The sequence below is a fragment of the Hipposideros armiger genome, unplaced genomic scaffold (assembly GCF_001890085.2).
Source record: "Hipposideros armiger isolate ML-2016 unplaced genomic scaffold, ASM189008v1 scaffold_69, whole genome shotgun sequence".
Taxonomy (NCBI): domain Eukaryota; kingdom Metazoa; phylum Chordata; class Mammalia; order Chiroptera; family Hipposideridae; genus Hipposideros; species Hipposideros armiger.
The window spans coordinates 1,202,032-1,218,193 of record NW_017731419.1 but is presented as its reverse complement, the minus strand read 5'-3'; the positions used below and the strand labels follow the sequence as shown (position 1 = coordinate 1,218,193).

Sequence of the window (16,162 nt, the reverse complement as noted above, 5' to 3'; positions counted from 1 at the left end):
AGTGGGGCGGCAGATTGGGGGAGGGGGGTTGTCACTTCGAGGGGTAAAAAGTGTAACTATTGCACTGTGTTGTACAACTGAAACTAATTCTAAAAAATGTGTATTTCACAATAAAAAATAATTAAAACAAACAACAAACAAGAACATTGGTGCTCACCTACAAAATGAGGATCAGATAATAATATTACTGAATTCATAGGTTGTTGAAAAGACAAAATAAGTTACTATTTATGAAGTGTTTAGAAGAATGCCAGGGAGATAGTAAGTGTTCAATAAATGTTAGCTGTTAGTAATATTATTATTAGTTCTGTAATTATGTAATTATGAAGAGTATCAAAAGGATGCTAACCATTAGATAAAAAGGAGTGTCAAAGTCTTATGTATAATCTCTTAGCAATATGTTCTTGGCATTGTGAGCATCACTCCTGGGTGCTCATAGTTTAACAGGAGAGAAAAGACAAGATCAGGGATAACTGTGACTCAAGAAAGACAAAGATCAGTGCCCAGGAGAAGGCGGGCAGAGAGGGCTGAGGAGCTTCTGAGCAAAGAGAGACCACTTTCAGCTGGGATTCAGGGAAGGCTTCAAGGAGCATTTGAGCCAAAGCATGGCTAGAACATGAAAATATGGAGAGGACATAGAGGCTTGGGAAGGGCATTTTGGGTAAAGGAAACAGCACTAGGGGAAGATGCAAAGTTGGGGATCAAAGGACACTGCAGGATGTTTCAGAGGTTTCTTTTCTTTTCAGACTGTAACCAGGGCTGGATAAAGGGGGATGAGCCCGCACGGAGGCTGGCAGTGGGGGCAAGGGTGTCTATAAAGAGGCAGAGCAGAGGAAAATGGAGAGGGCCAAGCCAGCACAGGAGATAATAACAGGAAAGAGAAAGCTGTCCGTTGTGCTAGGTGTCGCAAGAAGTCCATTAATGAGGATTGAAGTGTCCATCCAGCACTTTTGTGCTTTCATTTCTGTGACTTACTAAGCATGTGACTTGGGCAAAGTACAGGCATTAAGCTTTACTACCATTTAAAATGGTTCCTGAGACAATGCCTAGCACATAGTAAATGCTTGATAAATACGGGCTGTTCACACTTGGCTCAGAGAAACCATTGCAGAGGAAGAAAACATTGTACCAAACTCTAGGACTGTGCTGTCCAACATAGTAGCCACTAGCTACATGTAGTTATTTAAATTTAAATTCATTGAAATTAAGTAAAATTAAACATTTAGTTCCTAGTGGGCACCAGCCACATATAAGTTGCTCAATAACCACATGTGGTTAGTGACTACCATATTGAACAGCACAGATATAGAATAATTCCAACTTTGAAGAAAGTTTTATTGGACTTTGTTGGTCTTAGGGATTAGCAGGGTTTGTCTCCAAAAGGGTTAGTGGGGGTCACTCTGATCCAAGGGCAGTAGACACGCGTCCATTACTGCCCAGTGCCTCGCATTGGTCTCTGCCATAGGCTCCCTTGCTGGGTGGGGCCCCTTCTCCGCTCTATTTCCTACTTCATGAGGGGGCCCATTTTTCATCTCATGTATCTTCAGGGCTGGACTTGCTCACCTAGGGGGCTTACTTCCAGAGCAACCTGTGTGGGTTGTCTGGGATGTGTTGACCCCTCTAGCAGCAACCAGCAATGCCTGGTAGAAGAAGTCTTTTGAAATGCCACCTAGAAGCAGAGATGGGGACCCAGGGCCTGTGACCTCACCTCTTCCTCTCCCTTTCTCCACAGGTGGATAGAGGTGTTCATTCCAAAAATTTCCATTTCTACCTCCTATGACCTGGAAACCATCCTCCCAAAGATGGGCATCCGGGATGCCTTTGATAAAAACGCCGATTTTTCTGGAATCACAAAGAAAGGTTTCCTGCAGGTTTCCAAAGTGAGTTGGCCAATGGGAATATTTGCATGAAAGCCTGTGTTGGAATAGCCTGTAGAGACTGACTGACCGAACACTCTCATCTCAATGATAAGTAAACAGAGGCTTGGGAGGCAAAGTGACCTGTCTGTGGCAGCAATAGGGCGAAATCTCATGGTCGTCAGGCCTGTGGCTTTATGGCCATCATATCTCTGCTACATGGGCACCCTTAATCCCTCTTCAAACAAATGTTCCTAAGGTCCAACTACAGTTCTTTGAGAACTGGGGGTCCCCTTGGCAGGCAGCACTGCTGCCCAGCATCTGCTGCAGAGGGCAGGTGCTCACTTGGCATTCAGCCTCAACTCCCTGGAGTCTAGGTCCTCACATGAGATCATAATGTGGCTGCCTTGATCATTAGCATGCTGCAGATGTGTTTTGTTTGGCCTGCAGTGCTGGAAAGAAAGAAAGAAGAAAGAAAGAAAGAAAGAAAGAAAGAAAGAAAGAAAGAAAGAAAGAAAGAAAGAAAGAAAGAAAGAAAGAGACAGAGAGACAGACAGAAAGAAAGAAAGAAAAAGAGAGAGCTGACTTCTAAAATGTAGGATGTTGGACCTAAAAATCTAGACTTCTCATTTTCTTTTTTTTTTTTTTAAGATTTTTATTGGGGAATTGGGGGGATGGGAACAGTGCTGGGGAATTGGGGGAAGGGGAACAGACAAGTTGCTGTCATTTTTTGTTCTTCAGTCTAGTTGTGGAGGACGTTGCCTCACTGGCCCAAGTTGGCACCATCATTGTGTTCTTCCCGGGCGAGGCAGATCAGTCGCCAGCTTCTGGATGGCCGCTCACTGCGGCTGCTGGCGGCTCACACTGGCTGCTGGCTACATACGGTAGCCCATGGCAACCCACTGCCACAGGGGCTGCAGCCTACGCCGTCGCCGGCGACTCACAGCAGCCCAGCTCCAGGTTGAGCTGTTGTTCAGCATCTTAGCTGTAGAGGGCAGCGTCACTGGCCCTCAAATGTGGGATCCAAACCGGGGCCCTCTGGTGTCCCAAGCCAGTTCTCAACCATCGCGCCACTCGGCTGGCCCAAGACTTCTCATTTTCTTGAAACAAACCATGGAGCCCAACTCCTACATGGCAACAGTGAGTCCAAACCTCCACACCATAGCCATTGGCTAGAGTTGAGCCATAAGCACCCCTTTTGGCCAGAGGGTACCCTCCAGGTTCCCCATTGGCTCCATGCTCTTACAAAAGGTCTCCTCATCTCATTGAGGTTACATGTCTAGCCCCTGTCTGTAAATGGGTTTCTGATCCTTGACCTGAAACTTATTTTGATTAGAACAGATTATAAGGGTCAGAAGCTGGGCCACTGAAGGGCACCTTTGTCACTGGTGTCCAGGGAAGGAGTACAGAGATCCCACAGGCACATGAGCATAATGGACCTTTCCCCATTACGTGCTTATGTTCACATATAAAATAATGGCTATAATTGTGCACAGGCTCCCTGAAGCTTAGCAGTGCACGAACCCCAGGCTAAGAATCTCTTCTCTAGAAGACCAAGAAGGGATCCGATATTTAGTAATACATAACCTATGTCTCCAATGCAACCACTGTAGCAATTCCTATGGTATACAGACTTCATATGATTTCCTTCCATTCACCGAATAATCTTGTGGCACACATGCAATTATCATCATCCTTTTTATAGATTTGGAAAGTGAAGCACACAGCATCTAAATAAATTTTGCAAAAATAAGTGGCAGAACAGGGACTCAAACCTAGGTCTTTCTGGTCTATGTTTGTAATTACTCAAACCCCATGCTTAAGGACCAACTGACCAGCAGCAACAACAGCTGCCGTTGATTAAGCAAATGCCAGGCATGTGGCATATACTGTCGTCTTGAAGCCTCTTGAGGAGGGCATCCCCATTCCCAGGCAAAACACCAACACTCAGTTTTTTAAAAGTGTCTTTGTGGGGGTTCTGATGTTTGTTTCTCCCCCGGCAGGCTGCCCACAAGGCTGTGCTGGATGTCAATGAAGAGGGGACCGAGGCCACCGCAGCTACCGCCACCAAGCTCACAACCAAGTCAAAGGATGGCTCCGCTCACTCCATCATCTGCTTCAATAGGCCCTTCCTGCTGCTCATTTTCAACAAAGCCACAGGGACCGTGCTCTTCCTAGGGAAAGTTGAAAACCCCACTAAATTCTAGTTGGGGAAAGGCCTGTTGAAGGATGACATCGTGACAATGTGCAGGAAATAACAAATCGTGTTGCCTGATGCTCCCGGTGTGACTTTAGGACGTGCGCCCTCCTGTTCCGAGGGTCGCCTGACCTCAGCAGAGCTGTAGTCTCCATCCAGAGGCCACTGTTGGGTCTCAATCATCAAACGTCAGCAGAGATGTGGGTTACAAACCAACACCCGTGAACCCCCAGTCAGTGCTCTTTTCCACAAATCTCCCAGGTAACTAGCTTCAGGGAATGTGTCTGGCTTGACATACTTTCATTGCTTAGAGCCCCTCGGAACAGTAACAAATGGGCCAGTCACCTTTATTGAAGAATTACAGTAATAAATTTAATAAACCTAAAATGTGGATGTGGCCAGCAGCAGTGCTCCCACATGCCTCCAGCATCATAATTTGAAAATAGTTTATTGGCTAATTCACAGTAACCAGGTTGTCACTGTGTGACATTTCAGTGGCTGCATGAATTCATCCATTCATTCAACAAAAACGTATTGTGTACCTCATATATGTTAGGAATAAATCAGACAATGTCCCTGGCTTATTGAACCTAGATAAGGTGACAGATCACCACCACAACAATAAAACCAAGCCTACAAATAAATGTGGTTATTATCACTTCTCGGCCTTTTGACTAAGATCAAGTGTAAATAAGTGTGATTATTACAGGTTATGGTAAAGTCCGTGAAAGCATTGACTAGGATGACTGGATAGAGGGTAATGGGGTGGTGAGCGGGTGTTTCTGTGAGCACAAAGGCTGAGTCAGGGATGAGCAGTCACATTGGAGAGGCAGAAAGAGGCCCTTGTGTCTGCAATGGTAGAACCAAGATCAGAGAGGCGTAAGGTCAAATCATGTAGGATGTTGTTGGCCAAGGAAAGGAGTCTGGGTTTGGTGGGAGGTGCCATTAAACCAGCTGAGTTTCTCAAGCAGGAAGGTGAAACTTTAGCGTCCAGGTTGGAAAGACCTTTCTGAGTGTAGGCCTTGGTATTCCACCCAGACTTTGCCAAAGCTGGCCACTTTCCGGGCTCTGGCACTATCACATATACACACACAGCCCTCGGGGTGGTCAGCCTCCTCCCTGCTGGTTTGGAGTGACAATGGCCTGTCTCTCTTACTCTGATTCCTCAGAGTCACACATGATACAGTGGGCCATAGGGGTACCAGGCAAAGGCTGCTCTGCCATCCTCTCCCCACCCTCGGCCAGATGGGTTGCTCTGCTCCTCCACTTCACCTTTCATTATCAAGGGTGTCTTCTCAAGCCTCCCATCAGATCCAGAGATTCCTTTCCGGAGGGCAGGCTGGTACCCCATACCACCTCAGATATGCTGGGGGCCTCACATTGGCTTTTTGAAGCTCTTTTGCACAGAAAGAAAAAAAAAGAGAACGGAGTGCTGTTAGAGAGCTGGAGAAGGATCAAGGAAACCCCCCACACTTCCACCTTATTTCTGAATAGGAGAACAGAGACTCAAAGGATGAGAACAGTCACCTCAGGCCACAGGGATGCCCTGGGCAGAATGAGAACCAGGAGCAAAGCTCAGATGTTGGGGCTCCAATGCCGAATCTTTGATTGTGCTGCCTGTACCAAACTTCATTGTGTGCATGATGGTCTGCCCTCAGGCATGCCATAAACGTCACAGTGTCTCGGGAGCTCCCATAAGACTGCCAGTTGATTTCTCAACAGAAACTTTGCAGGCCAGAAGGGATTGGCACGAAATATTCAAAATGATGAAAAGTAGGGGCCGGCTGAGTGGCTCAGTTGGTTAAGAGCTCACTCGAGTTTGAGCTCTGAGCAACAGCGGTTCAAGTCCCGGCCCGAGCTGAGCAGCCACTGAGCTGCCAACAGGTGGCAGGATGGCTCAGTTAAAAAAAAAACACAAAAAAACAAACAAACAAACAAAAAGTGATGAAAAGTAAGGGCCCACAACCAAGACTACTCTACCCAGCAAAGCTATCATTTAGAATCGAAGGACAGAGAAAGAGCTTCCCAGACAAGAAAAAGCTAAAGGAGTTCATCACATCCAAGCCAGTATTACAATGAATGTTAAAGGGGCTTCTTTAAGAAGAAAAAGAAAAAAAGAAAAGATAAAAATACAAATAATAAAATAGCAATAACTACATCTATCAAAATTTTCAATGTAAATGGATTAAATAGTTCAGTCAAAAGATATAGAGTGGCTGAATGCGTAAGAAAACAAGACCCTTACATATACTGTCTACAAGAGACTCACTTCAGATTGAAAGACACACAGGCTGAAAGGGATGGAAAAAGATATTTCATGAAAATGGAAATGAAAAAAAAAGCTGGAATAGCAATAGTTATACCAGACAAAATAGACTTTAAAATAAAGGCTATAACAAGAGACAAAGAAGAACCCAGTAATCCCTCTTCTGGGTATTTATCTGAAGAAATCCAAAATGCTACTTCAAAGGGACATGTGCATCCATATGTTCATTGTAGCTTTATTTACAATAGCCAAGACATGGAGGCAACCTGGGTGCCTATCAGTCGATGAATGGATAAAGAAGAGGTGGTACATACATATAGACAATGGACTATTACTCAGCCATAAAAAAGAATGAAATCTTCCATCTGCAACAACATGGATAGACCACAGGGTACTGTGCCAAGTGGAGTAAGTCAGACAGAGAAAGACAAATGCCATATGGTTTCCTTTACATGTGGAATCTAAAGCACAAAACAAACAAACAAAACATAACCAAACTCCTGGGTACAGAGAACAGTTTGACAGTTGCCAGATGGGAGGGGAGTAGGGGGGATGGGTGAAAAAGGGGAAGGGATAAAGAAGTACAAATTGGTTGTTACAAACTAATCATGGGATTGTAAGGCACAGCATGCGGAATGTAGTCAACAATATTGTAATAAGTTGGGTAGTGTCAGATGGGTACTAGATTTATCAAGGTGATCACTTTATAAGTTATATATAATAAATATCTCATCACTATGTGGCACACCTGAAACATATAATATTGTACGTTATCTGTAATTGAAAAATAAGAAATTAACAGAAAAAAAATCACAGTGTCTCTATTGATATGATCATATCATTTTTATCCTTTGCCAGATGAGAGGGGGTGAGGGGTTGGAAAAAAAGGTGAAGGGGATTAAGACGTACAAACTGCCAGTTATTAAATTATCAACCACAAGGATCCAATGTACAGCATAGGGGATACAGTCAATACTATTGTAACAACCAGGTATGGTGCCAAATGGATACTAGGCTTATTGCGGCGGTCACTTTGTAAATGTCTAATCATTATGTTGCACACCTAGAATTACTGTATGCCAATTATCATTTTTAAATTTATTTATTTATTTATTTATTCATTTATTTACTTGTTCTGGGGAAAAAACTACCGTGCAGACATCAGTCATCTTTCCTGTAAGGAGCACACTGGGTAAGACCCGGCTCCATGCACACAAACAGTGTGCCACAAAGGAAAATGACTCAAAGATGACACAAAGGAAAATGGCACGCATGAAGCATTGGCTAAAGCTACTGTTGTCATTCACAACTACTCCTTCCTTCTGGTAGCTATTGGGAGCCCCCAGTAGTCAGGGCTGGGTGAAGGCTGTCAGCTTTCTTCCCCACAGTCTCACTCCCTAGGGGCGCGTTACAATGAAAGCCAGCCTCAGGTGGCTTTCCAGCCCCCCACACTCAGACTTGCATTAGCAAGCAGGCACGAGATCGTCATAAAACGTATTCTGTCAAGTTGGTGAGATCGCTTCTCTCCATCCCTTCAGATGCCTCTCCTTTGCATTGGTTTTGGAAGGTGCCCGGATGTGTTTTAATCAGGTCTGGTAAGATGACAGGCACAGACAACTGCCTTGGAGAGAACTGCATCACTTAACAGCTCCCAGGAGGAGAGAGCATGTCACACACACAGGGCCACACGAGGAAGCACCAGGAGGTGTGAGGGCAAAACATGGGCTCGAGCCTCTCTTACCACAGTGGTGGGAAGTAGTTAGCTGGGCATGTCCCCCGTGGGGCAGGAAGCGACACACAGATGTTGAGGCTTATGGTCGGAGGGTTTCTAATACGATTTTCATGTGCCTGTAAAAACATAACAATGGTGTAGATGTAAACAACTTTGGCCGTTAGTTTGACCCACGATTTCAAGAGGCCAAGTCATCAACCACACACTATCAGGAATGATTATTACAGAATTGCACGACAGCGTCACTCAGGGCAGAAGTGACTCTACTCTAAAGGCAGATTCAGCTAACTTTCTAATCAAGCCAGGTGAAAAAAACCTCCAAAGAGCATCTAAACAAACCAACCAACAGAAAACAGGGGCAGTGTGGTTTCAGGGCAGTAGGTGCTGTGATGCTCTTTGGCCATGTTTCAGGTAGTACCTGCCTTAGGGAAGATGACGGAAGGTTCAGTGTAACAAGCATAAGTGCTTCTTTTCTGGAATCGCCTCCCTCTGCTATTCACTGCCCTCCCACTCACTGCCCCCTCAACCACAATGCCCTCCACTGCTCACTGCCCTTTCCCCTACTCAGATGAGGCGGATGGAGGAGGCGGTGAAGACTGGGGGCTGAGGGAGTGATGGGATGCGGCAGCAGGGCAGGAGCCATCATACGGCCGACTGCTCAGAAACCAGGACATGACGGGGCTTCTCGCCCTCCTGAAGAATCTGGACTCTATCCTCTTGAAGCTTATGGGGAGCCAGGCAGGGCAAAGAACTGAATATGCGTGCCTCCCAGAGTTGTTTCTTCTTCCCCTAGCAAGTGAAAAGTTACTGTAAAGAGCCAGGTAATTTATGCTCAAGCCAGGAGTGAACTGGATTCTTCTTAGATGAGAAAGGAACTCTGGCCATAGACCAGTTCTCTTGTGTACTCGTACCACAAATGTGTTCTTATAAAACACCCAGGAGGTTCTCAGCCCAGGAGTAGGGTCTCCACTGGTGGGTGTAGCAGACTCCATCAGGGCCTGGCCCAAATGCCCTTGGCCTTCACCTTTCCAGCACACACTGATTGAACCTCACCAGGAGCCCTCGTACCTCTCTCTCCACCTGGGGCTTTTTTGTGCCTCCCACACGAGACAGGCCAGAGCCACAGGCACCTCCAGCCCCACCCCTTGGAGAACAAGATTCAGTCTCCTAGGAGCTTTTATGTTTTAAAAGTGCATCTTGATTGGAACCACTGTGCCAACCAGCACAAGCTTTTCTTTTGCTTGACACATATGATTAAATAATTCTACTTTTTAACATTATTTTATTGTTTAAAGATGCGTGCTTTTTGTGAGAAATTAGGAGAACACAAAAACCTACAAAGAAGAATATAAAAGTCACTTCAATTCCGTCACCTACAGGTTTATTCATTTAAAAACAAGAATTCATTTAGTTCCAGGCTTCGTTCTAGATCTTGGGGGATACATAGGCTAACGAGAGTCAATGACCTCACTTTATGGGGCTTTCAGTATAGCAAGCGAGAAGAGTTTGCTCTATTTTCTGAATTTCCTTCCAGTTTTTTTTTTCTGTGCATGGACTATATTTATTTAACGAATCAGTAAAATACTGAATGGTGTGGTATGGTGGCGGGGCTTTGGCTGGGGAGGCAGACATAGCTCCTGAGTGTGGCCCCACCTGACCCACATAACAAGCACGTTATTTAACGTCATGGAGCCTCCGTTTCCCATCTGTAAAGTAGGCGAGATTGTGCCTCTGTCACATTCTTTTTTGTTTGTTTGTTTTATTAATAAATAATGGACATTCATCACTGCATACGTTGAAGGTCTGCAGCATGAACATTTGAGTTACACATATTGTTCAATGGTGACCACAGTCAGTTTAGTTATTATAACATCTCGCACTCTGATTGTGAGGGTCTTCCTCAAAGACCAGTGCCTGGGACACACAAGACACCCATCATGGGTCAGCAGCCGCCGCATCACGACCCCCTGCCCTCATCACTGATATCAGACCCTCCTCAAACCCAGCTGGGTCCAGAATCACAATTCCCCATTTGTAGGACAGGCAGGGGGGACGGATCCTTCGGAAAAAAGGTCCCTTCCTGTTTGCTGCGCACTGTCTTCACACTGGTTCCAGGAATTGACCTGACAAATATTGACCAGGCTGCTGTGATCTTTAAACACCATTTTCCTGTGGGTAGGATGTGATGCAGTGCTAAAGACCCAGGGCCCTCAGCCCAGACACCTTGCTGTGAGTACCAGAGTACACCTTGCTGAGAGTGTATTCTCTCTCTCTCTCTCTCTCTCTCATTCCCTCTCATTTTCTCACCCCCCCCCCTCTCCTTCTCTTTCTCTGACAGTGGGGATGGGAGAACTAAGTCCCCTAAAGGAAAAATATCATGACGTATTACTTCTAAGGCTTGAAGTAGGCACTTCATGAAAACTTGGTCTTCAAAAAATTTTGAGAGAGAAACTCCCAGTATTTCTGGCAGTTAGACAAAAAATCCTGAAGCAAAATAACAACGTTGTTATAGCAAAGTTACTAGAAACTCTGTTCTATGAAAAGGGTCATGCTTCAGAGCCCTCGTCTGGACTTTGACCACGCTCCTGCCTCTTAACAGTGTTCGTCTTGACCCTGAGTCTCCGTTTCCCTATAGGTACAACAGGGATAAAAATACCCATGTCTTAATGTTCTAATAAGGATTCAATTAAAGGACACCAAACAAGTATCTCTCAACAAAGGCACTGCTGGCATTTCGGCAGGACCAGCCTTCCTCACATGGGACTGTTCTGGCATTTCTAGAGCTTTCCCTCTTCCACTAAACTCCAGTAGCACCCCTTTCTCCAACCTTTGAGGTGATCCAAAGTACCATCGCCCTCTTCACTTTCATCCCTCCCTCTGCATTTTAGAACTTCTCTGGTTGGGAACCAGTGATACAGTGTATCTAATATCCTCATCACAAAATAAACAATAAATGGGAATATTATAATTAATTATGGGAGTTCTTAATATTCTCTGGGGTCGTTCTGGAAAAGGAAGAAAGATAGAAATTGGGTATAATCACACCAGTAGAAAGAGGTGAAAATAACACTGCATACTTTCCCTGTACCAGGGGCTTTATACATTGTATGTCTTGTAATCCTTAAGCGACCCCACCCCCAGGAAGGTACCATTTGCATTTTACAGGTGGGGACACCCCCGCAGTTCAGGGAGGTCCCTTTCCACAGCATCACAGGGAGTTACTGCAGAGCCTTGCTTCAAACCCAGGCCCCCTGCTTACAACCCAGTCCTCTTTGGGAAATAGAATCTTCCGGAAGCCTGGGAATACTTGGGGTGCAGCATGGTAGAGAATGGGATAAAAAGAATAAACTAGAACTAGTTTCATCATAGTTATATTTCTCATTTTCCCCAGGGGCAGATCAATTGTTAAATTGTTCTACTTCTTTCAAATCCCCCCCAAAAGAATTTTCAGTGTGAATGGAATCTGCATTAAGTGAGCCCACAGCAAGCTGTGGTGGGGGAGGCAATGGCCTTGGGACACGGCCCGCTGTACTTTGACCAGCAAATGAGTTTCAACATAACCGATAATGAGGTTACATTCATCCCTCCTGATAGCTGGCCTTTGGGGTTTGGCAGGGTATTTAGGGCGCCAGGCACTCGTGAACCACCTGAAACATAGGATCTCTCCCACACTACCACAGCGTTTGTACTTGATCCAGGCCACTGGTTTGGGCAACAGGTATTCAAGGTGCTAATTAAGACACAAGTGTTATCAGGACAAACACCGAGGATGGGGTGGTCGGCAGGGGGCAGCCGCTGTGGAATGGGCCAGTGGAAGGAAGGGTCAGTGTTGAAAGGAGCAGAGGGACAGTACTCTTCGTACTGGGGACATCCAGGTGGGGGGTCTGAGTGGTAATGTGGAGGTGTGTGCTCTGTGAGCATGTGGGGATGTGTTTGTGGAGGCCCCAAAAAGGAAAGGGGGGCACCAGACAGGAACAGAGAACAGAGTCAAACGTTAACAGTTTCACCTCAAGCTGGAGCTCATTCCTGGCCCTGGAGCAAGGGGTCTCCTGCACCCACATCACTTGGACCCCTTAGAGGTGGACCACAGGCTCTTCTGGTTCCTTCTATAACTTAAAGCCCAAGAGATATAGTGTATTAGCTTTCCGGGGCTGTCACAACAAAGTACCACAGACGGGGTGGCTTAAATAACAGAAATGTATTGTCTCACAGCTCTGGAGGCTGGAAGTCCAAGATCAAGGCGTCGGCAGGGCGGGTTCCTTCTGAGGCTGGAGGGAGCACCTGCTCCGGGCCTCTCCCAGCTCCTGGTGCTGCTGGCGGTCTTCGGTGCTCCTTGGCTTGTAGGTCTCTGCCTTCCTCTCGCATGGCATTCTCCCTGAGTGTGGGTCTGTGTCCAGATTTCCTGTTTTTTATAAGGACACCGGTCATATTGGATTAGGGCCCACCCTACTCTATAATGACCTCATCTTAACTAATTACACCTGTGATGGCCCTATTTTCAAACAAGGTCACACTCTGAGATAGTAGGGGTTAGGACTTCAGCATACGAATTTGGAGGGGACACAATTCAATCCATGACAGAAATCTTTCCCAAACCTCCACACCAATTAAGATAGAGTTTTCAGCCACTTCGGGTGACAACATGTCTTTGAGATAAGAGGCTTGATGGAGGCTGAGTTGATCTCTCTCTCATTTCTCCCCTGAGGCTCCATTCATCCTCTGGCTTTGCCACCCTTCACGGGCTACCCTCATCCTCAGAGTCCCCATGGCTGGTCCCCACACCCACACTCCAGCTAATGGGAGGCCAGAGATGAGCGGGCTCCCCTCTCTCTGAGGGCCTGTCCCAGCAGCTGCTCACTTCGTCAGCTCCCTCCAGTTGCCAAGATTAGAGTTAATGGCCACACTTAGGTGCAAGGGCGGCCCAGCGTCACTCATTGTCACAGTGTCCTGAACAATTGCTCCAGAGTATTGAGCACCACCCCAATCCCTGAAAGTTAGTGAATGATCAAAACAATGACTAGAAAGAAGAAAGAAAAAGGGACAGGAGGAAGGCAGAAAGGAGGGAGGAGAGAAGATAGGGAGGAAGGACCCAGGGAGGGTTCCGGGAGGGAGGCAGGGAGAATTGACAAGTTTTTATTTTATAGCCCAGAGTCCTTTACTCAACAAAATCTTATAGATGTATCTATAGATAAAGCAGATAAAGGGCTGCTTCTTGGACTGAAGCCTTGGGGGAGTGCCTGGAGCCCCGCGTGCTCACCCCCACCTCATCCCTGCGTGACCCCCGTGTCCCTTCCGTGGGATACAGTCTGGATGTGAGGTTTGTTGTGTACGCGATGGGGCGCTGTGAAGTTATTTATGCAGAAGAGTGATGTGTTTGACGTCTTGTTTTCAGAGGATGGTGCCAGCATGGCTGTGGCTGCTGGGAGCAGGGATCCTGGTCTCCGTCCACTGTCAGCCCTTTCCTGCCCATGGAGATAAGAGTCTGGGGGTGCCCAAGACTCAAGCGTCCAGTGCTCAGCTCTCAGCGCCAGCCCCCGCCTACCATAAGGTCACACCCACCATTACCAACTTCGCTTTGCGTTTGTATAGGCAGCTGGCCGAAGGAACCCCAGGAAACATCCTCTTCTCCCCTGTGAGCATTTCTGCCACCCTGGCCCTGCTCTCCCTTGGGGCCCAAGCTAACACCTCGACTCAGATCCTAGAGGGCCTTGGCTTCAACCTCACGGAGACCCCACGTGCCGACATCCACCAGGGCTTTCAGAGCCTCATCCACACCCTTGACCTGCCCAGCCCCAAACTTGAACTGAAAGTAGGCAGCTCCTTGTTCCTGGACAAGCAGCTGAAGCCCCGGCAGCACTTTTTGGACAACATCAGGGAGCTGTATGGGGCCTTTGCTTTTTCTGCTAACTTCTCAGACTCTGCTACAACTAGGAGGCAGATTAATGACTACGTGAGAAAGCAAACGTACGGGCGAGTGGTGGATTGCCTCCAGGATTTCACCGAAGACACGCTCATGGTGCTCTTGAACTACGTCTTCTTCAAAGGTGAGCCCTGGCTCGGGCACAATTATTGCCACCCCCACCCTCTCCAGCCCTGCCCCTGAAAAGCACCTGACCTGAAGTCTTACCGCTGTTTCTTCTGGTAGTTACTTCCCTCCATTTAAATAGTGTGCTTATACTCTGGTTTCTCTTCAGATCGCATAAATCTTTCGCCTTTTAAATAATGTGCTTATACCACGCCTCGATTTACCAACATTTGGTTTCTCTTGCCATGTTTTTTTTCTATTCTATTTTGATTCTGATTATTTTTTTTTGTTATACACTCAATTTCACTTTTCTATTAATACTTCATTTTTTGGAAAAAAATTATTTTATTTTTGTATATTAGTATCTATTTCAAGCACACAGAAATATACAGAGCATAACATGAAAACCACCACACACTCCCCCATGAAGAATTAACACATATTAACATTTTACCATTTGTTTCAGATTTTTGTTTTTTTAAATATGACATTGCAGATACAGTTCAGCTTCTTTTGTTTTAAAAGATTTTTATTGGGGTATTGGGGGGATGGGAACAGCGCTGGGGAATTGGGGGAAAGGGGACAGAGAAGTTGCTGTCCTTTTGTTCTTCAGTCTAGTTGTGGAGGACGTTGCTTCACTGGCCCAAGTTGGCACCATCATTGCGCTCTTCCCGGGTGAGGCAGATCAGTCGCCGGCTTCTGGACGGCCGCTCACAGCGGCTGCTGGCCGCTCACGCTGGCTGCTGGCCACACACGGTAGCCCATGGCAACCCACTGCCACAGGGGCTGCAGCCTTCGCCGTCGCCGTCGCCGTCGCCGTCGCCGGCAACTCACAGCAGCCCAACTCCAGGTTGAGCTGTTGTTCAGCATCTTAGCTGTGGAGGGCAGTGTCACTGGCCCTCATATGTGGGATCCGAACCGGGGCCCTCTGGCGTCCCAAGCCAGTTCTTAACCATCGCGCCACTCGGCCAGCCCTACAGTTCAGCTTCTTCTTAATGCTTTGCCGGTCCTAGTTCCCTCCTTTTAGGCCTCCCCAGAGGCTGTGTGACAGTTGCTCAGACTTTCCTTGCTTTTAATGACCTTGGCAACTGTGAAGAGTATTGACCAGGTATTTTGTAGACTATCCCTCAATTGAGATGTGTTTGATGTTTTTCCCACGATTAAGACTGGGATTACAAGACTTGGGGAGGAAAACCAAAGAGGTAAGGTGCCATTCTTATCGCATCATGCCAAGGGTATGTACTATCAGCACGACTTATCCATGTTGATGTTGACCTTGGTCCCTTGGCTGAGGTAATGCTGGTCATATTTCCCCACTGTAAAGTTATCCATTTTCCCCCTTTCCATCCTTTGAAAGAAGTTGCTGTGTACATACCACACTCATGAAAGAGGGAGTTGTGCCCCATCTCCTTGAGGGAGGAGAACCTACATCGATTGTTGCGAATTCTCCTGCAGGGGAGATTTGTCTCTTTTCCCACATTCACTTATTCAATAATTTACTCATAAGTATAAAGTTATGATATTTATTTTATACTTTGGATTATAATCCAATACTACTTTACTGTGTTGCTCAAAATTTTCCAAAGTTGGCCATTGAAAACTCTTTCTTTTGGTTCCTGTGTCCCTTTGATGTGCCCCTGTTTCCTACTTTCTGGTGCTACAAGACACCCCAGACCCATCTTTCATACTTCCTGCCCCAAGAAAACATCTCTTTATCTCTGTGCTGCCACCTGGGTGGTTTCTTCAGCTCTAGTTCCCATTTATAATTCTGTCGTAAGCCATGTCTAATCTATTGTTTAACCCATCCACTGAGTTTTCAACTTCACTGACTGTATTTTCATTTTAAGAATTCCTATTTTTCTCAGATCAACCTATTATTTTGTCATAATGACTTGTTCTTTGCTTATGACTTTTATTCCTTGCTTTTTAAGAAAACACACTTCAAAAAAGTATCTTTCAGATTAGTTTATTATCTGCAGGTCTTCAACTGTGAATTCTTGGTTTTGTTGGCCCTATTGATTCTAAGACAGGATTGAAATTTTCAACTTTGAAAGTGTGTGTGTGTGTGTGTGTGTGTGTGTGTGTG

The 16,162-nt window shown here is 46.2% G+C and overlaps 2 protein-coding genes across 3 annotated transcripts in view; both read left to right on the top strand.

The window, feature by feature from the left end:
* Nucleotides 1-4,679, top strand: part of SERPINA9 (serpin family A member 9) — a 16,823-nt gene extending 12,144 nt beyond the window's left edge. The window contains exons 4-5 of the mRNA XM_019642452.1: nucleotides 1,733-1,880; nucleotides 3,860-4,679. Of these exons, the coding sequence (XP_019497997.1) occupies nucleotides 1,733-1,880; nucleotides 3,860-4,063 (352 nt within the window). The 3' untranslated portion in view covers nucleotides 4,064-4,679. The remainder of the gene's footprint in view (nucleotides 1-1,732; nucleotides 1,881-3,859) is intronic.
* Nucleotides 4,680-10,179: 5,500 nt separating this feature from the next.
* The window catches only part of SERPINA11 (serpin family A member 11), a 13,877-nt gene continuing 7,894 nt past the window's right edge, over nucleotides 10,180-16,162 (top strand). Inside the window, exons 1-2 of one of the 2 annotated variants that reach the window (XM_019642444.1) lie at nucleotides 10,180-10,280; nucleotides 13,444-14,095. In XM_019642444.1, coding sequence (XP_019497989.1) covers nucleotides 13,447-14,095 — 649 coding nt within the window. In that variant the 5' untranslated portion in view covers nucleotides 10,180-10,280; nucleotides 13,444-13,446. Of the gene's footprint in view, nucleotides 10,281-12,359; nucleotides 12,392-13,443; nucleotides 14,096-16,162 lie in introns of those variants that run through there. The other variant, XM_019642445.1, reaches the window with a different exon arrangement.